This window comes from Talpa occidentalis, unplaced genomic scaffold, assembly GCF_014898055.3.
Source record: "Talpa occidentalis isolate TD23 unplaced genomic scaffold, MPIMG_talOcc4v2.1 talOcc4.7, whole genome shotgun sequence".
In the NCBI taxonomy this organism is placed as follows: Eukaryota; Metazoa; Chordata; class Mammalia; order Eulipotyphla; family Talpidae; genus Talpa; species Talpa occidentalis.
Genome location: NW_023605083.1, coordinates 67,018,018 through 67,044,870, shown reverse-complemented (window position 1 = coordinate 67,044,870; position 26,853 = coordinate 67,018,018). Strand labels below are relative to the sequence as shown.

The following is a 26,853-nucleotide window of genomic DNA, read 5'->3' as shown; positions in this document are numbered from 1 at the left end:
ATACAAGGAGAGGAAGTGGTACAGTGAAATCCCTTTTGCTCATCACCTTGCAATAATTGTTGTCAGTATTTTTCCAGTTTTGCTTCAGTTATCCCCATCCCCCAATTTGATATTTGGTTGCGGGAGTCTCTTAAAGTAAATCCCAGGTAGTATAGTATATCATAGATCCTGTAAATACCTTAGTTTGTATCTCTAGCAGATAATTATTTTTTACATATAATCTCAACATCATCACCTCTAACAGTTCATATTCAAATTTCCTTGATGGTTTCAAAAAACCTTTTTAATAGTAGGTGTGTTTATGGATCAAAATGTCCACACATTGTACTAGGTTTCCTTTCATCTATCGTGGTTACACCCTATAATCTTGCCCATGGCACTGAAGACACTGACTCACTTGTTCTTTAAAATTTTCCACCTGATGTATTTCAGCTTGTTTTTCTTTCCTAGGGATTCAACATTATTTTTGTCCAATGGATCACTTTTTAAAGCAATAAAAACTGTAGACCCCTTTCTCAAAATAGTGTTTATAAATGCCTAAAATGAGATACATGGAAACTATAAAAGAATTTATAGCAAGATTAGTTATTCAAATATTAAAAAAATAGGGTATTTACTGTAACAATATATGTACAAGATCTAATGGGGAGTCTAATAACTACTATAATTTGTAAGGAGTATTGAGCATAAATATAACAACTGTAAGGTAATAGAAATATATTTTTTTAAAGATTTATTTATTTATGCAAGCACTGGGTACAGTCAGAAGCGTGGGAGGGTGAGAGAATTCACCAAAGCAGGGAGCAGAACAGGCAGACGGACGAAGTACACTGCTGAGGGGAGCAGTGGGTGGCAGGAGAGGTCTGAGCACCCTATGGGACCCTCGCCTGGGGGCTGGGGATCGAACCGGTGTTGCAGAGGCTGCGGGCAGCTTTGCAACCCAGCGCTCAACTGCTGTGCCACCGGAGAGGCCCTGTAATAGAAATAATTTGTGTCTTAATTTTAAGAGGTGGTACTGCTGTTAATGTTTGTTGTCTACATTCATTCATAAATTAAGGAATGACAGTTGTGTTTAGAGGATACTGAAAAAAAATAATTTCCTACTATATAATTTCACAGTTCCTTGAGTTCTATCTATGGCCCAAGGATCACCAGCTGAAACATCAAGCTCTGCCCTATACCATCATATCAATGGTGTTCAATGTCTGGCTGCGCTATTAGTGATACTGGATGATTAGCAGGTTCAGGCTTTAAGTCTGATTCATTAGACATTTCCCCATCAGCTTCTCTCCTAATAGTTTTAGGATTTATTGATGAGAGTTCTCTAGATCTATTATTTTAGTAGAGATTATGAAATGGTAATTTTCTACGTTTGTCATTCTTCTTGCATTTATTACCTGCATGTTTCCATAAAGAAACATGTAGTTACCCTGAAATCCAGTTCATATAATAAAAACTTGACTAATTCTGGATTTTTTTAAAAAATCAGTCTTCAGAATAATGAGCTGGTTTTCTTACCATCTCCAGCAACCAATGGGATTTGTTTGCTTGGTTTTTGGTTTTGGCTTTAGCTTTGGTTTTGGTTTGGGGAGCATTATAAATTTTAGGAAATTTATTTCTTTGCTCTCTATTTCAATCAGTTGCAATCATTATTCATTGTGATGTTCAATTTGTTCAATATTAGGTCAATGTGAACCTCTCTAAGTTGGCACAACTTAGAGATGAACATATTGAGTAGATGAGCATATACTCTGTAGATGAACATACTAATTTCAATGGCTATCTTGCTTTCTGGCACAGCTTGGACCATACCTATTCTAGTCTTGGAATAAGGAATTTTTCTAAGAACGCTTTGTTCTTTTCAGAGGAAAGTGGTATTTGAAACCAAAGAGTCTGGTCTTTCTAGGGGCATTTATTGCAAGTAGGTTGTCATTACTTTTAAGCCTTTTGGGTGAACAGGAATACAAAATGTTTATTTTTAAAAAAAGAAAAGCAAATCACAAGTTATATTTTCCAGTGGAAATTTTGGTGTACAGAAGTTTTCTCATCTTCTTTGGCTTTATACCTAGAATGATTGTTTCTTGTGCATCTCCGTTCCGCGTGACAATAACGTAATGGCTTATTTGCTGTATCCCACAATATACATGTAATAATTTCAAACTAAAAACAATAGTTCAATAAGCAATAGTTCATTAAATGTAGTTGAAGATTTACTTATATATCATTTTTCTGTGGAATTGAAATATGTAAAATAAAAATACTGCATTTTAAAATCATTCAAAATCTTTTCTCTGTGTAGTTATACCAACACCTTGATCTATAGCTGATATTTTTTCAGTTTGTAAAATTTGTAGAGATTGTTTTACTCTATTTTGATTTAAAAACTATATTTTTGTTTCCAAAGCTAAAACTTAGGAAAAAAGATATGCTCAAAAGGAAAGAAAGAAATCCTGGCTTTTATCCTTATCCCCTTGACCCTATACCTTGTTCTCCCTGTAGGTAACCATCTGCATTCATTTTGACTAATGATTTCATCGTTTTTTAGTGAAAAAAAATATGAATTACATATATATATAGTGTATCATATCTATTTCCGAGAAAGAAGGGGGTAAAAAATGTTTACATATATATTTGTACAAAAGAAAGGACTATAAATGCTATTTTGCACTTTGCTTTTTCCATTAATAAAACATATTTGTGATTATATATGAAGACTGAATGTTTAAGTACATAGACTCCATGGTATGGATGTACAATAGTTTTCCAACCAATTCCCTAGTGATTATTATATTTTTTAAAGATTTATTTATTTATACAAGCACTGGGGTACAGTCAGAAGCACGGGAGGGTGAGAGAAATCACCAGAGTCAGAGCGGAGAGCAGAGAAGGCAGAAGGACCGAAGTACACTGCTAAGGGGAGCAGTGGGCAGCAGGAGAGGTCTGCACGCCATGTGGGACCCTCACCAGCGGCTGGGGATCGAACCAGTGCTGCAGAGGCTGCGGGCAGCTTTGCAACCCAGCGCTCAAATGTGGTGCCACCGGGGAGGCCCAATTATTTTTTTAATAGACTTTTTTTTTAAAGATTTTATTTTTATACAAGAACAGGGGCACAGGCCAGATGCGTGGGAGGGTGAAAGGATTCACCAGAGATAGAGCGGAGAACAGAACAGGCAGACTGAAGAAATACACTGCTGAGGGGAGCAGCAGGCGAGACAGGAGAGGTCTGTTTTGCCATGTGGGATTCTCACCGCCAGCCTTGATCAAACCCGCGCTGCAGAGGCTGCGAACAGCTTCACAGCGTGACACGCAACCGCCTGCACCACCATGGAGGCCCTTCCTAGTGATTATTAATAGTCTTATTTTAAGAGTTCTATTGATAATCACTAGGTATAATAGGTAGAGCTAACAGAACCTGCACATTAAATGCCCAAAATTTAGAACTGCCAGCCGTGAATCTCCAGAAATATAGCAGCTTTGAGACAACTTAAGATAGAGAAAAAGTGCTTAAAAGTTAGACAGAACAAAGTGAAAATGTAGTTCTTCTCTGCCCCTTTTCACTTCTCTGAGCTTCCAGTCCCCCTCTTTATTTTTTTATTTTATTTTTTTAAGGAGGCATGTATTTATTTATTTATTTGTTTGCTTGCTTGCTTGTTTATACATTCACTGGGTACAGACAGAAGCGCGGGAGGGTGAGACGATTCACCAGAGCCAGAGCGGGGAGCAGAGCAGGTAGAAAGACCGAAGTATACTGCTGAAGGGAGCAGCGGGCAGCAGGAGAGGTCTGCACGCCATGTGGGACCCTCCTCCTGTGGCCAGGGAGCAGCCGGGTATCGAACCTGCGCTGCAGAGGCCGCGGGCATCTTCGCAACGCAGTGCTCAACTGCTGCGCCACTGGGGAGGCCCTAGTCCCCTTCTTTAAAAAGCAACAATGAAACTGACCTTTCATTGTTGTTAGGATATATGAAGAGCAAGTGCAACAGTGCGTGCCAAGCAAATAGTATAGAACATCTGGCCTAAAAATGAATTTATGAAAATTGAAAATCATAGCTACTTTTTGTATTAATTTTATTAATTTCCTTAATGCTTGAAGACTCCCTAATGGGTTTCAACCTTTAATTTTGATTTTAGTTTTTCATGAGTTGGTTCAGTCCCCACCTATTGGTCTCCTCTCCCTGCCCCTACTAGCACAGTCATGGGGAAGAAGAGAACTGATGGGAGATATAACTCACCTTGAACATGTCCTGTAACAGTATGGCCTATCAACAAGCACTGGGTACAGTCATAAGCGTGGAGGGTGAGAGAATTCCCCAGAGCAGGGAACAGAACAGGCAGACTGACGAAGTACACTGCTGAGGGGAGCAGTGGGCGACAGGAGAGGTCTGCGAGCCATGTAGGCCCCTCGCTGGTGGTCGGGGATCGAACCCGCTCTACAGAGGCTGCGGGAAGCTTCACATCCCAGAACTCAACTGCTGCACCACCAGGGGAGGCCCTAAGGATGATCTTTTAACCTGAGTACGAATCCACCTAGGATAGTGATTAGAGGGTGGTAGTTAGCTTCCTGGTGGTTCCTCAAACCAGTCTCCAGCTGACTCCACCCCAGGTTTTTACCCTCCCCAAGCACCTCCTGGTAGGTGGTCTGATGACCTTGGCCTCTTCTGCTGCCTCAGGGTCCTGAGTCTCTCCATTTACAGCAGGTGATTAGCATTTCAGAGACCCCTAGTTCCCTAAGCCCTTCCCAGGAATGATTCCTTCTGGGCATTTGCTTCTTGATGCCAGGCAGGAGGAAGAAGGAAATGGAAAGGAACTCATCTCAGAATCCTTCCTTGAGGGGCTAAGTTTTGAGCAGAACTTTAAAGAAAGAGGACAGATGGCCTCTCAGGAGGAATAAGCTGGCCGCCTGGTAACGATGCATCTGTGCGCTGTTGGACATGAAGGGGACTTTGGAGTCAGATTCTGAATGCCTGTGGTCTTTGACTGCAGTCTGTCACTCTCAGAACTTCTGCCTCCTCTTTGTAACATATGGTTGTAAAAATGGTAATACCCCCTGTCCACAGCACCATTGCGAGGATATGATGACTCCAGTGTCTTATACTTGGCACAGAATAGAAGTACAAGCAATGTGAATTTCCTTTCCACCCTCTTCCTTCTTCAAGTTCTTAGCCCACTGCATCTTCAAAGTACAGCTAGGTTGTTATAGTTGGAGTAGTGGGGACTGAACATTCTCAGGTGACAAGGACATATAATTTCTTAAATTCTAACAGCAACCTGTTTTGTCACTAATGTGAGCCTCATTTTATAAATAAAAAGCAGAGCCTCCAAGACAAAAAGCAGCTTACCTGTGGTCATGGGTAGAGCCTCAGCCAGCCTGTAAGTCACCTTTTATATGAGTTAGGAGGTGCTGCTCCTCTACTTGGATTCAGTCCATAGTACAGGACTGAATGTGTGATGTTGCTGAGGCTGGGTTTGGTCCCCACTCACCTCCTTGCCTTGTCATTGTGCAGTACACAACTCACATAACTGTACACAGAGTTCATTCAGATTGAACCCCAAACCCACATCTGACTTTCAGATCACATTCTTTCCACAGCTCCCTGGGAGTTCATCTCTTCCTGAATCCTTCTCTTCCCTGCTCTACCTCTTGCTCTTCTCCCTTACTTAGATCCAGTCTCTTCTTTCTTAGTTGACACACTGAATCTAATCTCTACATTTGAGTATCACTAGGATGAAAACAAATCATTATTCAAAATTCCACAATCATTTTCCCCAGGGTATACTTCTAAACCTGGCATTGAATAGGCCTGCTAAGCAAGAACTGGTTCAGAACCCTGTGGTCATTCATCAGGCTCCCCTGTATCCTAGCTAAGACTTTACTGTCCGCCTTTCTGTCCACAGCGCCCAGCTGGTTGCAAGGCATAGTCATCCTTCTTTGGCATGAAGAACTTTTAAGATTTTCCCCAAGAGCAATCACCTCGAGCAGGCGCTAGATGGCAGCAGGAGATCATATATGGCCTTTTTTCCCAACTTCCTGTTACTGGCCCCAGCCCACCTTGTCTCAGGAGGCAGACCAAAGGGTACATTTCCATGCTGACTGCTCCGGTTCCCGCTCCCTTGACTAATAAGGGGGCTAGAAGCCAGGAGGGGCTTGGAGTGGTGCTGAGAACACCTTAGTCTGCTGGAGCCCACTTTGAGGCCCATGGAGCTGCACTGGGATTCTTCAGTCTGCCCCTTTCTCTCCTTAGGGAAACTAACACAACAGAACCACATGGGGGCCTATTAAAAAAAATTCTAATTTGCAAAATAAACAGAAGATAGCCATCTTTCCTGGGCTACTGGGCAGTGTGTGTGTCTCTTCCTGCCCTGCAGAGAGTAGGACCTACCTCAGAGATTTAACTCATTTCACTTTAAACAAGCATCCACTTGTAGGTTATACTAGGCCACTCTGAGCCTCAGTTCCCTCATCTGTAAAAAGGGGTAACAATTTCTCCTTTGTAGCATGCTGGTGAGAACCTGATGGGATTATAGGTTTAAATTAGCCAGCAGGCCTCTAATTTCACGCTCACAGCAGTTGAGTGAAGAATTTGAATCCCCATTTTGCAAGTGAGGACACTTAGGTTGGGGAGATGAAGTGATTTGCTTAAGATTTGAATCCTGTGGCCTGGCTCAGCTTTTGGTTTAAGCTTTCAGTTCTACCCTTGTTTTCACAGTTCTACTAGGTAGGAAGCAAGCACCTTAAGGATAAATTCCTGACTGGTGGTTAAAGCACCAGTTGGGTTTCAGGTACACAGACTCAAACACGGGCAAGAACTGAGTGGTGGAATTGAGTAAGGACTAGGACAGGTGGCAACTGATGATGATCTGGACACCTAGAATTTTTAAATTCTTCAATAACTTCTGTTTCTCATCAGTCTCCAAGTATCCCAAAATTTAGGTCCTAACATTATCAGCATGTTACAGATGACAAAACAGAACCTCACAGAGGTCAAATTGTTAGGGGGAAAGGATGTCCTGAGATAATCTCATACAGGCTTTGTGGACTCCACCCCCACTCCAGACTAAAGCCATCAGGACATTGGGAAAGACAAATCCCATTACCACCAAGGGGAGGGTGGCTGGGACCTGAGGGTGGAGTTGGGCAGCCAGGTTGGATATAAAAACCAAACACTTGGGCCTTGCTCGCTCTCTGGCTCGCGATCGCTTGCCTCCTGGCTTCACCACTCCTGGCTGGCGGCCAACTCTGAGAGCGCCATTTTGGGATTCCTGATCGGTGGATCGGGTAGGACGCATTTAAAACTTTGTCTCCCACTTTTCTCCCAGAGCTGTACATTTCCTCATTTCCCTTTCCGTTGTAAATAAACCTTTTATTAACCTTTCACGTGTGCCTGCAGTAGAGCATTGATAAGTCCTTTTAAGCGCGTGGGTGAGGACCCACAGTCAGGCACCCCGTTTTGTATCGGGGTTGCTCTACAACAGTTTGGCGCCCAGCGTGGTTTCCAAGTTACACCCGCGGTTCACTCAGCTGGACATGGAAGAGCTGGACTTCAGACCCACGCAACTCACAGTGCAGCCCCTTTGCAACTGGGTTCATTACTTGTGTATTTAGGGAAGAAGCAAATTAGGTGAGAGCACATCTGTTGTCCAGGCTTCAGCAGTTTTATAGACCTGTCTTCTTTTTGCTTCCACTGTTGCTTTTCTTTCCATTCACCTGGATTATTGGTTAATGTTTCCATGATCTCCAAGTTGGGGGTAGACTTAAGTACTGCAGATAGAGCCTCCACAAAGCATAACTCTGGGTGTATACTGGTCGCTTAGGATTGAAGCAGCGCAGACCTGGGGTGGGAGTGGCATATTTTGTGGGTCCTCACCCATGCACTTAAAATCACAAGACACAACTCAAACACAGAGTGTGTTAGCAAAAGGGTTTATTTACAAGGAGGAAAATGGGGAAAAAGATAGAGATTCTAAGGCCACAAATGGCTAGTTGGCCTATCCAAGTTAGTGTCTCTATTTTCCAGTTGTCCAAACCAAAAGCTGCTCATGAATGATGACTACTCCCTCAGGTGAGAGCCTGGAGTTGGTGACACCCTGATAAATAGTGGACCAGGACCCAATCACAGTGGCATCTGGAGGTGATCTCAGGTGATGCTGCAGTTGCCAGCAGCAGCAGTGGTCTGGAGGCCAAGCTGGGCAGGAGATGGATTTAGAGGTGGTGCAGGCACAGGCCAGCAATGCCGGTTGTGTGAGAGGCAGGAGGGCAATAACCATCCAAAGAGAGATCTAGAGATGAGAGTAAGACCAGTCAGAGGTCTGAATCCATCTGCCGGCCCGCCTGTCATGGCTTTCAGCATTTGAAGTTTTCTTTCAAAACTGGCTCTGTTTTCAACACCCAAATAGCACCTTTGGGGGTAGAGGGGGGGGAGTGCATTGGAACCAGGCATGCTCCAGTGTACCACCGAACAAGGAGCCACAGAGCTCCTCTTATAGATCCACGATGGCAATTCTGGATGGGGAGCCAACTTCAATTACCAGAGCTGTCCCGAAATGTAACTGGAGGTGTACAAAGGAGATGAGTTGTACATTTTTAGAAGTATCCAAGAAGTAATTGGAAGATGATTTGGTGGTGATTGAAAACATTATATGGGGTTTCTGACCAGCTGACCTTTAAAATGTCTTTTACCCAGGAGATCCTTTAACCTATGCAAAAGGGTGAGGGCACCTGGGGTGTTGTCTGGAAGAGGCAGGAATAGGGAAGGTCCAAGTATTTGCAACAAAAAGGACTTGTTTTACAGGAGTGAGAATTACTGCTGGAATTTTTGGGCAGTGGAACCACGGACAGAAAGATAAGCTAGTTATTAGCTGTCCATGTCCTTGCTCTTAAGGAGCTCACAGTTCAGTTAGAGAGACAGATGTTAACTTGCATGTTAACTAAAAAATAAAATGTAACAAGCACTGTAATGATATGAATGGTTCAGTTGATAATACAAATATGAGAAGCTATAATTAATGTGAATATATGTATTTCAAAGTACCTATGTGACTTGCTCCCATTAGTCACTTTAAGTGTATCCACTGGGATACTCTTTCCTTTTTCTAGATGAAAATCTTAGCAGGCTGTACTGATCTGTTATCACTGTCACAGAAAACAGTGCTGTAGGGATTTTAAGTTGCTAACATAGTTTCAAATCAAGAATTAGGAAGACCAGCCTGAGATTTTAATTGCATCTCCACATCCAATCTGTTAAATCTCCCTGCTCTCGTTAGTGGGGGTAGTAAGAGGTGGGGACAAGGTTAGCCTTCCATCTCTTTCTCTCTTTTATGTGTCCTCATTTTAAAAGTCAGCCGGTGAGAAATCACAGGGTCATGGCTGAGGAAAGAGGTGCAGCAGGTTAAAGGAGGCCATGCCTGCCATGGCACCCTCATACCTCCTCGTCACTGTCTGATCCTGACTGGCCCTTTCTCTTAAGGACTTTTCTAGGGGCTTTGCAGAGATCCCCTTTCCTAAGACCTTCTCTGAGCAATTTCTGTTTGGCTGCCTGCTACTGACAACTGTTCCCAACCCCCTTCTCTTTCTCTAGCTCCCCGTCACACTGAGTTTCTTAACTGTGGGGAACCCCTCACCCACTGTTATGATTCCTATTGGGTAGGACTCAAGAACTCCAGGCCAGCTGTCTCTTATGGTGTCAGGGAATAGTACAGTGTTGTCCATGCTGGCAACCTCTGGGATTCACAGTGAATCCTTATGCAGCCCCTACTGTCTGCTGCCACAGGCCCCTAGAACTTTCTTAGGGGGAGAGACTCTGCCCACTGACTTCCCAATTACCAAGAACACATAGCCAGTTCTCTTTGAGCCTCCTTCTCATAAAACTTGAGATTAGGGAATAGCACGCTCTGTATGTCTTGCCTGGGGTGCTGGGAACCCTAAACTTTAGGTGACAGATTTCTCCAAAGCAAATCTTCCCTAAATCCTTCCTGTCTATTCTCTGACCTCCTTTTATTTCCTTGTTCTGGCTGAGATTTCTGGGCTTATGAAGCTAGTTAGGTTTCATCTCCTTTGTAAATTCTGCATATAGGGATTTGAATTCCAAATTCTGGCTTTGGGATTTCACTTCCCTTCTCTCTTTGTATCTCCATAGAAATTTCAGGGTTTTTATTATTATTTTTTAAATTTTTAAATTTTATATATTTTTACATATTTTTTTTTTCATTTTTGCACAATGTATGCGTTTTCATCTTGGTTATATTCCCCATACAATTCCTACCTCCCCTTGTTTTGATCCAACTCTCTCCTTCCTCCCCCACCACCCCTGTAGTATGTCTCTGGTTTATAGTTGCTTGTTGATTTTGATTTTTACTTTATTATAATTAGTCTTTTCCCTGGTCCCTTATGTATTCCTGCTATGAGTGAGACCATCTGGTATTTTTCTTTTTCTTTCTGGCTTATTTTGCTTAGCATTATCCCTTCCAGTTCCATCCGTGTTGCTGCAAATTGCATGAATTTATCTTTCAGAAGGGCACCTGCATCCCTATGTTTATAGCAGCACTATTTACAATAGGTAAGGTATGAAAACAACCCAAATGCTCAAAAATACATGACTGGATCAAGAAGATGTGGTACATATACACAATAGAATATTACTCAGCAATCAAAAAGAAATTTCAGTTTTTAACATGGTGGTGCAACATTAGCAGTGATAATTATAACAACCAGAGCAACAGCAGCAATAACAACTATTATTGATCAAAGGCTTAACCTTTGCCAGAAAATGATTAATCCTTACAAGAACTTTTTCAGGCTGACACTGTGATTTACCAAGGACACACAGATCCTGCTGGACTCTGACTGGTAAGCTAAGAAGTTCGGATGGCACAGCACAGAGGTGCAGGCCTACCTGCTGGCATTTCAGCAGCCACTTACCCTTTGTGAAGGAGATTCATGTGGGCCCTTGAGCCAGCTTCAGAGCAATTGCTTTCCTCCAACAAGAGTAATAACTCCACCTAGGAAATGATCCCATTTCAGCAAGTCCTGGGAGGCCATTGCTGTCCTAAAGGCCATTCTTTATGATATAAAAGTCTCACCCTCTCTCCCCCACCCTTAATGTTTCTAATTTGAGCCCTTCTGGTCCCTGTGGAGCCTTTAAATGCTTCAAGTGCAAGCCTGTTGCCAAAGCAAGCCTGTCTGACTTGGAGGCAGCACCCTGCACTGTTGCTGAATATTGAACAAACACTTGGGCAGCCTTGGTTCTCCCAGAAGCCCTTTGTTTCCTGGATGAGGGCAAGCAGTGCCATCACCTCCTGCCGAAAATCCCTGGCTGCCCTCCCAACAAGGAGTTGTCACTTCAACTGAGGCTTTTTTTTTTTTTTTTTTTTTTTTTTTTGGTGGCAACAAAATAATACCCAGCAGGAATTTGGGAGAAGAAAAAAGAGAGTTCAGTTGGCAGGTTCTCAAATGAATGGGTTGTAGTGTCATTGGAACTGAATTGGGCTTGAAACCAGACATGATCCTATTTTGGAAGCATTGTTCAGAGTGATGGGAAATGTGAACAGAGGATAAATCTCTTCAAAAATGCTCTTTATCCTTGGCCTGTTAAAGATGACCTGTTTTAACTGAACTCTCCCATCCCCTCAATGGCAGCAGCCTATGTGAAAACCTGGAAGAGCCCAGAACAATTGGCGAATTGATCAGCTGTTCATCTATTAACCTTTCAAGTGAGAAAGTTCCTTTTGCATTTGGGAGAGGTCGCCACTTGATTACGAGTCATCGATTAACTGTCAGTCTTCAAATTCACAAGTTTTGGGTATTGGCCATAGCAATGCTTTGATACGATAACACAGTGATCAGAATATGTAAAAATAAGCTCAATCAATATTTATTGGAAATTTTATTGAAAGTCTGCTATGGTCCAGGAAGTATGTAGAGTGTTTTTGAGAATCAATAGGACTTTGCCCTCATGGATCTTACAATCTGGAGACATTAACAGATGATATGTAGCACAGTGGTTGATTTTTAATATGAAACCCTAATGTATATTGGGGTCATGAGAATGGGGTTCAGGGGTGAGGAAGTGGCACTTAATTAAGATCTGCAGGAGGAGTAGAAGTTAACAGGGAGAAGGCAGGGACTAGGGGCAGCATGAGGGAATGAATTTTGTGCAGAGAGAAGAGCATTTGCCAAGGCAGAGAGAAAAGCATGGGACCTATACATGAAACTTGAAGGCCAAAGTAGCCGAAAATAAGAATTTGGAGGAACGGGATACAGAGATCAGGCTAGAGAGGCAGAATGGTTGTCTAGATCCCACATGTGCCCTCTTAAGGATTTTGTTCCAGACCCTAAGATCAGTGAAGTGCAATGGAATCAGGAGAAGAATATAGGGTTTGTCTCTTAGGAAAATTATTTTAGCTGCAAATGGAGACTGGATCAGATGCAATTAACTTTTGCAATTGGAATAGTCACAGAGAAATATTTAAGGGACTGATAGTCTTCCCTATTGTAATTCTCCTCCAGATCATAAATTTTAGCATCACACAGTCTTTCTTAAGAGGATCTTTTTGCTTAAATATGCATGGGACTCAGAGGTCAGTCCCTTTCTCCACTGATGTCGTAGGTTCCTCACTGGTTAAACGATAGGGTTGGGCTAGGCGATAGGCAATGCCTTCTTTTTGCAAAATCAGCCATTAGGTTCAGCTAAGAACCCTATACTGCTGCTTCTGTGCAGTGTTCAGCCCTGACTATGGACTCTTAACTCCACTGTTAAACTGAGTGAGAAAGCTAAAGATTTATTGCACAAATGCAGACCAGCAAAGATCTATAGCTCGCTTTGTTGGGAATGGATAGTTGTCTCTTTAATCCAATGATTATGGATTTTTTTTTTGGCTTGATCAAGGTTATTTTTATCACTGGCACCATGTTACATTACCTTCCAGTTGAATTATATGCATATGGCAAGATGGTATAAGGGGCAGGTCATCTGTGTTTAAAAATATGAGATTAAAAACAGCAGTTTAATGATGAATTGGGTCAACAGAAGACTGGGGCCTTGGTGAAAGGGTCACTGACTTTCTGTGTAACCTTGGAAAGTCATTTTCCTTTTCAGACACACTTTTTCCTTGTTTAAAATGAGACTGTTGTAGGAATTTAGTGTTTGCAAAGGTGTGTGTGTGAGTGCGTGCATGCATGCATGCATGCATGCATGCATGCATGCACCAGTAGTTTGTGAAAGCTATTATGGGATAGCACTCCCCCAAAAGGGTCAGATAGATGGATCTCCAGAATAGGCCTTTTACATTATGTGTCACACTGGCATATGGAAGTAAGGTTAATTGAGGCCTTGTGGGCCTGAAGAGAAACTGTTGCCAGTACTCAAATAATGCAGATTGTCTAGATTTAGGGATATCTCCAGAAATAACTTTTTTTTTTTTTTTATCACAGATACCTGTCTTAAGGTAGGGCCAACATCCAGTGGCAAGGTTTTGTCCTATGAAATCATTCCCTCCTCCTCATGTTACCCCTCCCCCTTGATGCCCTAGGTCCCTTAACACAGGATATAAACCCCCAGATTGTCTCATTTATTTTGGAGTTTATAGTAATGCAAATCCTCAGTACATGTGCTAGTGTTATTTAATTGGATTCTTTCCTCCTACTAATCTATCTGATGGTAATTTATTTGTTCAAGTCTTAAGAACCCAGAGGGGTGGGAGAATGTTCTCCTGCACCCCAACAACAACAACTTACAGAAAAAAGGATGCTCCATTCTATTTTTTTTTCTCTTTGGAGATTTTATAATTTGTGTTTATTGATTCCAATATTTTTACATGAACTCATTCATCACTGCCCCTGTTCCTGTGTGAGTATAGATGGAACCTCTCTCCCAATCTGCAATGGTGGACTAGGTCAGCATTTCCAAATTTTCTGTAAAGGTCAGATAATAAATATTTTAGGCTTTGTGCATTGCAGAATGTTTTTTTGCAACTTCTCATCTCAGTCAAGGTGCTAAACACAATTATAAGTACATGTGGGTGGCTGTATTGCAATAAAACTTTATTTACAAAAATTAGACAGGGGACTGAATTTGATCTTTGGACCACACTTTACTGACCTCTGGGTCACCATGTGAGCTAAGTGCTCCCTAAAGTCCTTGCAGCTCTCTCCCCTGATTCGTTACCCCTCCCAAGTTTGAAGTTAAACCCAGAACCATCCCTTTGACCTGAGATTCCAAAAGGCATCATCATCTTCTGACGTGTCTCTGTATAAGACCATGTCTGTCTCCCCGGTTGCTGAGATGCCTTCCTCACAGCTTTGTTTTGTTTATCTTAGTAACTACCCTTCTTTAATCCCTCTGAAGGATTGACTAGCTGGAATTTGCCTTGTCTTCCTCTCCTGGAGTCTTTGATCTGATGCTCATAAGCATTTGCTGACAGCCAGACAGAAAAGGTGGAGCCCAGATCCCAGGCCCCAGGGCCCAGAGAGTAATGAATGAAGGCTGCGGTTATTTGTATTTCTAATTGGCAAGCCCATTTCCAGATCAGCTGCATGTCACTGCAAGCCGAGAACAAGAGCAGGAGACAGTGCTGCTTTTCCTTCCAAGCCTTGGTGCCCAGGGCCCCTGTTTCCAGTGAGGCAGGAGCTTGCCTTGACTTCACCAGGCTTGGAAGAAGTTGCCATTTGGGACAAGTTCAAAATGCCATCTGCTCTGCGCATTAGTACAGGGACACCCTGTTTGGCCACTCAGACTCTACATTGCGCCGCTTTGAGGAGGCCCTTCGCATCCTCTGTGATGTAAATAGAGACCTCTGAGTTGTACAAATTGCCTTGCTTGTTCAAACTTTTTGATATAGCTATTGACATCACTCTTCTTAAGAAATCTTAAGTAGAAAGTTCGTCTGTTAAAAATAGTCTAAAAATGGTCTATTTTGAAGCTGAGATGTGGATTTAGAGTTCCACTTGCTCAGTTTCCCTCCTGTCCTTAAAGTAGCTGCTGAGATCTCTAAATTCCTACGAAGAATTTTGAAGCCTCTAGACTAGGTCATGAATGCCTCTCTAGCCATTCAGTTCCATGCTCTCCCTCTTTGAGTAAGTGTCTAGAACATCCCTAGCACATGCTAGGCACTGAAGGGGGCACAGGAGTGGGGAGATGTGGCCCCTGGTCTCCAAGAGCTGACAATATGGTTGAGGTCAGCAGAAAATGGGATAGGACAATGAGCGTAATAAAAGAGGGTCTTGTAAGCAGTAATATTTATTCAGAGAAGAAAGGCCAGAACAAAAGAAAGAATTCTTGGAGAGAATTACAGTAGGATGGAGCATTGGCAGATGGTAAAAGTTTAGAGAAGTAGTGGAGGAAACAGGATAGTGTGAGCACATGCACAGAGGTAAGAAACAATAGTTGTATGGTTCAAGAGTGCCAGCTCAGGAAGGAGCACAAATCTTGGTGTGCACACAAAGGAGGAACCAGAAGATTGAACAAGAGAACACATGAGCACAGAGAGAAAAGGGGAAATAATATCTCTTTCACACAGGTCCACCTTCTGTTTTATTTACAACTCATAACTCTTTCAGTTGGTGGGATTAGCCCCGCTTTATAGAATTAATCACTCTAGATCCTTGGACATTAAGACTTTCCCAGGTTGTAGAGTTATTATCAAGTAGGATCGAGATTTAAACTGAAATTGACTTGACAACAAAACTCATGTTTCTCCATTATGTGACACTTCATAGAAATATAGAACTGGAGCAACATTTTAAAAGGAAGGTAGAATTTGTCTACATTGACAATTGATAGAAAGGAATTTCTTGTTGATAAGAAATATCCTTAAATATTTACTTCTTACAAGATCTTCAGAGAATCCTCTAACCACTTACTAACGTTAAAAGTTCGTTGAAAGTGAAACCCGGAGAAAGCAAGAGACTATTTATTGCAAATAGTAAAAGAAAATATCATACTGGTTTCTGAACCTCGAGGCTAGTACTCTTTTCAAGTCATCGTGAACAAGCCATTCTATCATCTTTTTTTCCTTTTCAATGGACACCAGTTCCTTAGCACAGCAGATTATTTATGGGTTCAAGAGTCTCACCTTTGAAACAATTCTGAATTTATCTCTTCCTTTCCAGAGACCACTGAGTTGGGCAGCAAGAAAGAACTCAAGTCCATGCCCTTCATCACCTACCTCTCAGGTCTGCTGACGGCCCAGATGCTGTCAGATGACCAGCTCATCTCAGGAGTGGAGATCCGTTGTGAGGAGAAGGGCCGCTGTCCCTCCACCTGCCACCTCTGCCGCCGGCCGGGCAAGGAACAGCTGAGTCCCACCCCAGTGCTGCTGGAAATCAACCGTGTGGTCCCCCTTTACACCCTCATCCAAGACAATGGCACCAAAGAGGTGAGAGCCCTTGACACAGCCACTAAGTCCACTCTAGGACCCAGGTCCTCTGCCTCCTGCCTTTGTGGACCATATGTCTGTGGAAATTGCCTCATCATGGTGATAAGTGGATATATTGATTCCGTACCATGCTTTAAGTACATATATTGCTGCTAATCCTCAAATTTCAATGGCTTTATACAACATTTTACTTTTTTGGTGCAGAGTCCCAAATGTTTTTGATTGGTGGGTGGCTTGCTCTGTGAATGGTTCAGAGACCCAGACTGTTCCATCTGGTGCTCCATCCACTTGATGTTTCCACAATTACTGTGCAAAGATCACACGTGAGAAGTTTCAATGGGCCAAGCCTAGAAGTGGCAGATACCATTTCAGCTCCCATTCTGTTGACTAGGACCCAGCCATCAGGCATAGCTGTCTGCAATACCTGCAGTGAAAGTGGGGAAATGTAATCTCTGTGTCTTACCTAAGAACACAAGGCATTGGTTTGTTGGAAACTTAGCAGCCTCTGCCTGAATAGTATACTTGGATTATCTCATAGAACCTGCTCTCCAGATGTGTGGTTTACATATAAATATTGGGTAGATTCATATTAAATTGCTGTCATTTGATCATTTTTTATTTATAAAAATGGCGGTTCATGCTAATGTCATGCCCCCTTTACAAGTGAGGAAACCTGATAGGTGTTTAGTGATTTATTCAAAGTTGGTCTTCTCCAGAGTCTACCTGCTTGATGTGAAATTATATCTTCTCCTCTTCCTCTTTCTGTGTCTTATTTTTCATGACAGCATGTAAGGGTTAAAGAGGACCAAATAAATGATTTGAAACAACCCGGTTCACAGGATTGCAAGCTTGTGCTCATGGAATACTTCTTATAGATTCTGTCTTTCAGGAGCTCCCTCCGTAAAACCAGGGATAGTGATGTTGCTCCCTCGGTGAGGGACGAGGAAGGTGGAAAAGCACCATTACTTGGTTCCCACTCTTCCCTCTGCAGCAACTGCCAGACAGACCTTGATCTCCAAAGTGTGCAATCTGGTAGATCACTGACCAAGTTCACTAGGAGTCATGCATTATGCAGTCATCCCACAGCATCTTATCGAGATGTGCTGAGTAAGTGCTGGAGGAGACTAAGTGGTCAGATAGGGCTTCACAGAGGACAGAGAGGGGATGTAAGCAAGTGGGGGAGAGTTCCAGTAGAAGGGGGCCTGAGACAAAAGAGCATGGTCTGTACAAAGATCAAAAGACACTGCTCATGGGCCTCCCCTGGTGGCGCAGCGGCCTCTGCGGTGCCGGTTCCATCCCCGGCTGCTCCCTGGCCACCCGGAGGAGGGTCCCACATGGCGCGCAGACCTCTCCTGCCGCCCGCTGCTCCCCTCAGCAGTGTACTTCTGCCTGCTCTGCTCTGCTCCCTGCTCTGGCTCTGGTGAATTCTCTCACCCTCCCGTGCTTCTGACTGTACCTAGTGCATGTATTAAAAAAAAAAAAAAAGAGAGAGACACTGCTTGTCACTAAGACCAGGAGTAGAGGGAGAGCAGAGACGAGGCCAGGGAGTAAGAAGGAACCTGATCGCTTAGGGTATGGCTAGCCAAGTCATGGAGTTCAGATGCCACCCCTTAGATGGGATGCTGAACATACATAATTAATAAGAGAATGATAGGGTTAGAATCATGTGGCAGAAAGAGTCTTCTGTAAACAACCCCCTTGACCATGAGTGGGAGAACAGATGAGATACAACGGAATACTCTACAACAGATGAAATGAATGAGGCAGAGTGCCAATTAAATATGAGATGAATGAGCACAATAGCAAATGAAGAAATTAAGTCCAGGGTTAATTTTAAATAGCATGATATCCTCTTCCTTGTTTTAAGTAAAACAAATGTGCCCTCCCACACACCAAATCCACTAGCTTTTAGCAATAAATGTAGTTGCCATAAATGATTTAAAAAGGGAATGCAGGAAGTGACACACAAAGGCTTCAGGATGCTGGTGGTCTTGAGTCAGCAGAGGCTGGCATGAGGAAACCTTGGTCACAAGTTGATGGTCAAATTCCTAGCTCACATTTTGGGTGGTGGACTTTTTGGAGTTTATTAAAGTATTAAAACTTGCTGTCACTAAATGGATGACCACATAAGGCCTAACCATGCAAAGTGCAGCAGTGAACTTTGCTCATGACCCAAGCATTGTGAATATTCTAATTCTGTGCATCAGAGGCCCCCACACTCATAACATGAAAGCCAAATGTGTGTATGTCTCCACACCTCGGGCCTTAGAGTGAGATTTGACTGTGAGATTTGACTGTGGAAGTGTAAGGGTGGAAGCAGGGAGTCTGTGAAGAGGCTGCTGAGGCTTCCAGTGAGTCCCAGAGGGAATCTGTCCTGTGTTGTGTGGTGAAGGGAGCTTTCCAGGACTCATGAATAGGGGTGCTGGATATCCCCCACAATTGCTCTGTGAACTTGTGCCAAGGACTGCCTTTCTGGGTCACTGTCTCTGCATCTGCAACGTGGCACCATAGGAGCTATGAGAAAGCACGTTTGTGCTATGTTCTGGCCTCTTGGGTGGTAGAAAGAGCAGGAGTCATATCCCCCATGTCTGGATTCTATGCCAGCTTCCCCGAGCATTATCATAACAGTGGATTCTTTGGGAATCTAGGAGGTCATTGTGAGGCTGATTCATGGAGTTCATCAGAGAAGCCTGAAAACAGTCACTAGATGTCTCTGTCTTCCTTTCAACAGATCTGAAGACAGCATGGATTCATTCATTATTAGGTGTTTGGGGCACCTCCGATATGCAAAATACCATATCTCAAGAAGTGATGAGTGTGACAAATGCACAGGGTCTTTTTCTTCATGGAGTTGACAGATGTGTAGAGAAAACAGATATTCATGAATCAAGCACACAAATAAGCCAAGACTATACAAAGTATCGAGAAGGCCAGGCCGGTGCTTGAAAGTCCTGACGGGGTTCTTGTGAGGACAGGGGAGTTGTCCTCAGGAGGTGACCTGGGGATGGAATCCCTGGGAGTCAGGTACATAAAGTGAATGTGGGGAGCTGGGCTTAGGGGCAGGGAGGAGGATCCTGAGAGCATTCCAAGTCAGTGGCCCCGGCTCCTGCAAAGGCCTGAAGAATGAGCAAACAGGCTCCTTCCCCCCTGAGGAGCTGAGTAAGAACCAGGTGAGAGGAAGCAGGTCTGAGGGTGAGCTGCAGGGTAGTGGCGAGGCAGGCTCAGGCCAGGCAGAGATGTGAAAGTGGCAGCTGTGTGGAGTTTGGCTGCCGTGGGGAGCTATGGAGGAGTTAGGGCAGACAGGCATGGTGCTGGTTTCTCAGTCCAAGCTCTTCTCCTCCTCATCATTTTTGCAAAGAACTGCTCAGAGCTGGTTGACAGGGCTGGCTTCCGTCTCCCCATCCCAAGTCCCAGCGACAGGCCTGGTTAGTTTCATGCTAGTCTCTGGCCATAGTGCACTAGTATGTCCAAGGGAGCCCAACTGTGGCAGGAATGGCTGGACAGGCCCACTGAAGGTCTGGAAATGACCCTGGAGCAGAACAGGGCCACTGAGCAAGGCTGGTATGATAGAAAAGCAGCCTTTCTCATGTGTCCATCACCTGTTTTTATGCCTCTGCTTCTCCATCTCTCATGGCCTTTCCCTCTCTGCCCTTTTCTGCTGCTCATGCAGAGGACACATAGATATAACACAGAGACCTGGACTCTGACATTGAGTCACAGCAAGGCAGAGGCAAGTTCTTTTTTTCTCTCTGGAACTTTTTTTCCTCCCTGAAAAAACAGAGAAGAGGTGGAATGAGTCTCTTTCTGAGTTTCCCTCAGGAGACTGCCAAAGTGGACTCAGTGCAGGCTGTGTGAGCCACCCAGCTGGGGCTGGGTTTCTTCCTCCACCCCCCAGTCGCTGCTGCAGGCTGCTGAGTCACTTCTCCAAACCTCAGTTTCCACATCTGTAAAGTATAAGTTCATGATCCCTACCTCATGTGGCATCAAACAAGATCATGGCTGCATCACATCTGCTCCATAGCATGCGAAGTGCAAGTGTTTTCTAAGATAACTATAACATATGTGTCTACATTGACCCCTTCCCAAAATAATCCAACTTCAGAAGATTAAAATAAATATACACTGGCTCCTTCTTTGCTTTTGTTGGTACCTCTTCTAGGTAGCAAGCCATAGCTGTGCAGGTATCTGAAGTGCTGCAGACATGTTATATAGGAGATCTGTATTTTGCATAAGATAGGTCACCCATGAATGCACAAGGGCAAATGACAAATGGAGGCTATTTTAGGAGCATTTCCTCATTATTGGAACTCATACTCATACATACAGTTGCACAACTAAAAGAATTTCCTTTTCCCATAGTCTTTGAAAAGCAAAATGAATCTCACTCGTGAGCATTGCTGACTCAGTGAGTTATTTGAATTGCTGAGTCCTCTTCTGGGTCCCATTGTGGGGCAGAAAGTCTCAGCAAGAGGGTCTGACTTGTCTGGTGTAGGGGAAGCGCTGGCTTTTGACTCTGGACCAGGATCAGAGAGTGCTCTGGCTGTCCTTGGAAGCTATAGAAACTAGACCCTTTAGTGGCTGGGTTTCCTTGGCTGCATGGGGAAGGATGATGACTTCTGTCTCAGCTGGGAAGGGAACTTCACTGTGGTTTTGAATAAGCAAAACAGGAAAAAGGTCTTTATCATGGAGAATTTGTTTAATACATAAATCTTCTCTTTCCACCTCTTCAGAGACCCTTACACAGCCCAAAGCCACAGAGCTTGGCTAACTACATTTACTGCTTAGAGGTACAAGACTTTGTGTTGCTGTTAATTTAGCTTTCCGATGAAAAGGAGGTGGCTCCAAGTTGGGGAGACAGAGAAATGTGATGGTAAAGAGCCAGGCTTTGAATCTCACATCTGTCATTGACTCTCTGAGTGACCTTCCTTTTACTCATTTGTAAAATCGCTTCTTATCCCCTATCTGGTTGGGGGTTTTCTTGGGAAGAACTAGAGAATTAGGACCACTGGAATCTGAACTAGGTTCTTTCCTGGACTGTTATATGGCATTGAACATGATTCTTCTAGTGTTTTGTCTTTTATCTGTCTTTTATCTCACAATGAGAAATATAGGCTAACTTCATTCACAGTCCCCTTTTGTGCTGCAACGGGTCTAACTTTCAGCCAGAAAAAAAGGGAGATATTTTGAGGTTGAAAGAGGCATCTTGTGATCTGCAGTTTACTTTCTGTCCAAAATCACTACCAGTTTTTCACTCTTTAAATTAATATTGGAAAGAGAAAGAAAGACATATCTTGGCTTCATCCCAGTTACACAGTGTTCATGAATAGAGGTGAATATTAAAAAGCCTATCCTCTTTATTTTACAGATCAACCTCTTTACAGGCAGTAATACTGAGATGCAGGGATAAGGAATTCTCTTGGCCATTCTTTGTCCCTGGGTCACATAGCCAAGGCTAAATTTGAAGGCATCAGGCATGATTTCTGACTTCAAAAATGTCTCTTATCTCTTGGAGACTCAATTTCCTCATCTCTGAAATGGGTTTTGGCCATTTCCCTGTAAGACTGCCATGTAGAAAATTAAGAAATGGATTGCTAGTGTTTTTAAGACCGTGAAATACTCTATATGGCTCTTTTTCTCATGCTCAAGCTTCCTGGTTTCTAGTAAAGTGAACTTTTCCCCCTTTTCACACTGCCCTACAAAGAGCCATAATTTTGGTCTTGTTTTGGGTGTCTGACTTTGCAGAAGATCCTCTTTCTCTGCCAGAAGGATTGTTTGCTCTACTTCCCACTTACTGGCTCCTACTGAGAGAAAATTCCAAGTGACTACTCTTGGAAAAGAAATGAATAGCCAGGATCAGCCTCCATCATTATTACTACCACTATCATCACGACCACACTGAATTGGGTTGCTTAGCATGTGTCAGGAAAATGGTACGAAGGGGAATAAGACACATTGTGCCTTCAAGGAGCTCATAGTCTAGTGGATGAGTCAGAAGAGCCACATAAGTCTATAATTTCTTACATATGCTACATCAATACATGATTTATTTTCAAGACTGTAATAGACATTCCAACAGTGTTAGCCAAGGAGGAGAAAGAAGCACTGAGGGGGGAATCTGGAAAAGATTCTTGGGGCAAGGAAGGTGGATAAGGACAGATAGTAGAGCAACTTAAGACAAGTCTATTGATGGCAAAGATAAGACTAGCTCATGTTATCCAAAAACTGTGCCAAAGGCTTTACATACCTTATCTCACCTGATCACCTGACAACTTAGCAGGGGAAGTACTGTCATCATCCTTATTTCATAGATGAGGTGATGCGACTGAGGCTCAGAGAATCTTGCACCTAGGTCCGTAAAGTTCCAAAGCTAGTCTAGGCCGTAGTGGGAAAACTCTGGTCCAAGGGAAAATCCAGCCTGCCCCCTGCTTATACAAATAAAATTTATGCAGCAGCCCTCACTCATCTGATTAGTGATCATCAGTGACTGCTTTCCCAGCACAGTGGCAGAGTTGAGTGGTCGCCACAGAAAATGGCATGGTATGCAAAACCCAAAAGGTTGATTTTCTAGTCCTTTTCAAAAAAAGTTCGACAAACCTTGGTCTAGACTGAGGGACACCAGGGGGAAAAAAGGGGAAAGAAATTTAAATGCCAAATACTATGTACTGAACATACAGTATAGAAGACTGTGACCCAACAGTTATTGAGTGCTGATTGTATGCCTGGAGATGCCTGGCATTTTTAGATGCTCAGTGGGTTAATACATATTCTCACTCTTTTCCCCTATGGCATTTTTCAAATAAGCAGTATAATACACATTTCATAAATTAAAAAGCAAAAATCTCAGGATTTCAAGAGTTAAACAATTGACCTAAGGTCACACAGCTAGTGACTTGTGGGGGGTCAGAATCCAAGCCCAGGATGCCTGCAAACAAAGCCTCCATGTTTAATCATTCACTTTTGCAACAAGTCGGAAATATTTAAAAGAGCTAAAATTAGCAAAATGATATCCAGAAGATTTAATGAGTTGTGGGCAGCTTTGAATGTTATGTTGAGGGATTTGGGTACCGTTTAAACTACAGGGGGCCAGGGGAAGACATAACTAGATATGAATTTTAGACTAATAAAACCCTTTGTGGCAAGGGTTATTAATTGGGGGTCCACAGCCTCAGATTTTTAAAGGCCTTTTGTTCTCAGAAAGTTTATACAGAATTATAGATTATTGTGAATTTCTTTCAGGGTAAAAAAATATTATGGCATCAGCAAATTTTCTGTTTTTAACCCAAATGCTGTAGAGCACTAGAGAAAGAACCAGTTAGTTGGAATGTCCATTGTAGAAGTCCATATATGAGATGTCTGGAAGAGCAGGGACTTGATTCAAATTTTAACAAATATTTATTAAGGGTCTCCTACGCCAGGGACTGTTCTGGACATTTGGAATACATCAGGGAGCAAAACAGGCATATATTTCCACCATCTGGAAACTTAATTTCTACCACAGCATGTGTGGGAGACATAAAATAAACAATCAGAATAGTAAATAATATAGTTTATTAGAAGGTGGAGGGGTGGAGGGAAGTAAGCAGAATAGAGGTCAGGAGTGCTCGTGGAGTGTGGAGACTTGCATCTCAGAGTCTCTCAATGCCCATCAGAGTCATTTGCGATGGGGTTGGCAGAAGTGTTTGTTACAAGTGTAGATCCCTGCCTTCCACCTGCTGACTCCGTTTCTCTGGAGGGTGAGGCTGGGAATCCTCATTTTTGCAAGTTCCCTAGATGATTCTGATGCACACTGAGTTTGAGAACCACTGTCTCAAATGATGGTTCATAGGTCTTTGTCATTCTGAAATTCATTCAGGAAATTCCTCACTTGGGGATTAAGAAAGTCAAGTACTTGGTCTAGTATAGCCTAAATCTTCTCGGCCTTTGTGGGTGACTTCTTCATCTTCGTGCATTCTGAGAAGGAGGTGAACTGGACAAGAACCAGACTGTCAGGCAATCCTTGGCAAGAAGGAAGATCAAAGAAAAGAGAGGGAAATAATCCACATATTACTCAACACACTCATGGTCAATTACAAAAGAGGAACTTAATGCTTGGCTTGCCTACTTGCAAAACTGGAAAACATAGCTATTTCATGGGACCAGAAGACTACCAGATTCAATAAAACACACAGATTTAGTAAATGCAAACAGTTTTGCATTAGAGTAGGGGGTTTTTGCCACTATAGGTCATTGAATTCAGTTAGCAAATGTAATTTTAAAAAAGAGAGAATGGCAGTTTGTCTTTCCTTTGTGATGTTAATAACAACCATTTACTGAGCTGCTCAGTTGTGCCACAAGCTTCTCAAGCACTTTATGTACTTAGCTCACAGAATCCTCACCTCAGCCCCTCTTGGTGGGTACTGTTAGTATCTTTCTTTTGACACTGAAAACTGAGGCACTGAGAAGTTGACATCATTTGCCCCAAGGTCCAACAAATAGGAGCTGGTGGAGCCAGGACTTTTTCCCTGTGGGCACCTGAGCTTTTCTTATTTCATTCTGCTCTCTCTAGTAACTACTTCCTTCAGTATGTCAAATACAGTGTAATAAATGGAAGTCTAGTGTGTACTGAAGACACTCTGATGCCTTTATTACCTTCTCCGGTTCAGTGTCTTCATTTTTTTTTTTTTATTAAATGACCATGACTTTTGGGAAAAATAGACTCCTACTATTTACACTGATTTACCCCCATTCATTTCTGGGTAGGCTCCCTTCATCCAATGGGATCATAGTGGATTCTCCTTGTTTTTAATCCTTGCAGGCACCAAGTTTGTCATAAATGACTTTGTCTTTATGTTGATAGCATTTTCTCTCTCAGTCATTATAATCTTGAAACCAATGAGATATTGTTGATACTTCTTTTTCCTTCCTGACTGCCCCCAGCCCTCTGAAACTACAACCTATTGAATCCTGTAGATTTTTCTTTTTCTTCTAAGCATTTTTCAGTTATGCTCACTTATACCCAGTATGGTCCAAATATTACTTTGACTGTGCCAACAACCCTCATCAGTCCACTTTCTCCCTTGTAGCCAACAACCCTTATCTCTTCCAGTCCACTTTCTCCTTTTACTCCCTTGAGAGTGATAGTCTCAAAATAAAGCCTGCTCACATCACATCACTTTCCTGATTAAAACTCTTAAACTTCCTTCCAAATGCTCTTAGGATCAAGACCAAGGTGCTCATGATGGCCCACCAAGGGTTTCTTGGACTGGCCCTTCCAGTATCTTAAAACTTATCTGCTACCCCAACCCCCCTGGCTTCCTGTGCACTAATCACAGTGATCCTCCAGTTCCGAGGAACACTATGACACAGGGCCTTTGCACATGCCATTTAGATCTGCAAAGTATCTTCTCAGCCCTCACTCAGTTAACTATTCCTCACCTACCTGATTGCTGAGTCTTCTGGATTTGACAAAGTTCCCCTGTTTTGTTTGCTTAAATTCTTAAGTCTCTTCCTCTTTCTTCCCTAGTGGGTAATATAGTTTCTCATTATGATTTTATAATTTGCAATTGTTGATTGTTGTCTGTGTCTCTTCCTTCACCATAGTTTATTCTTTTATGAGGACAGCAGTAAACAATGAGGAAGAAAGGAAAGAGAAGGTAGACTCATGAATGAAAGCTAACCGAGTTCACTTCTTGATTCCTTTAAACCACACCTTGCCCAGGTTACAGAGTCTGTGTTTGAGCACCTCCAGTAACAGCTTGGTCTATGGCATCCTGCTTCCCTCTCTTCTAGAATATCCTTTCTTGTGTTATGCGCAAACATTTTTCTATATGTTAGGGGGTAAAAGATTTTAGTCCTTACTAGACAAACTTTTGCTCAGCATTGTACCAACAGCTTCTAGTCTAGTACATAACAAATAGAAGAAATTCAGTAAATGTATTTTGAATGGTAATAAATCAATGAGTAGGTGAAAAATGAGTGAGAATATGCTTACAAGGTGTTTTCACATGTGCTGGCCCCTTTCAATAGGTCTTTGAAAGCCGCAATGTTTATCTTCATTTTACAGATAAGGAAACTGAGGCTCAGGAAGTATAGCTACCACCCCCACACCCCTTAAGCCCCGCAGGGCTAACAAATGTCAGAGCCAGAGCTAGAATCCTTTTTCCAGCTGTCTCAACCATTCATTCATCTCACAACCATCATTTATCTGAGGATGTCACACAATGACTGCCCCAGCCAGGGCGATGCTGGGCTTCCAGGAACTGAATGAGCCGCAAGCCCCATCCCTGTTGGAGCTGAGTTCTGTTCACACGAGGGCTCTTCTTGGGTCATTAGGCAACTTCAGTCAGCCAGTGATGCTCAGGGCCCAGAGAGAATTCACAAACTATTCAACTCTCTATTTCTGTCTAATCTAAAAAGAAAAAAGTCATTCCAGATGTGCCTCACAATTCACCAGGCAGAGGTAGTTGAAGGCCACATGAGTTTGTACCATTCCACAGCCAGTGGGTCTTG

At 42.9% G+C, this 26,853-nt stretch overlaps 1 protein-coding gene across 3 annotated transcripts in view; it reads left to right on the top strand.

Moving 5' to 3' along the window:
- ASTN2 (astrotactin 2) overlaps nt 1–26,853 on the top strand; it is an 834,050-nt gene that overhangs the window by 637,241 nt on the left and 169,956 nt on the right. For all 3 annotated transcript variants that reach the window (XM_054689531.1, XM_054689530.1, XM_037494593.2), the window contains one exon: nt 16,100–16,365. In XM_054689531.1, coding sequence (XP_054545506.1) covers nt 16,100–16,365 — 266 coding nt within the window. The remainder of the gene's footprint in view (nt 1–16,099; nt 16,366–26,853) is intronic.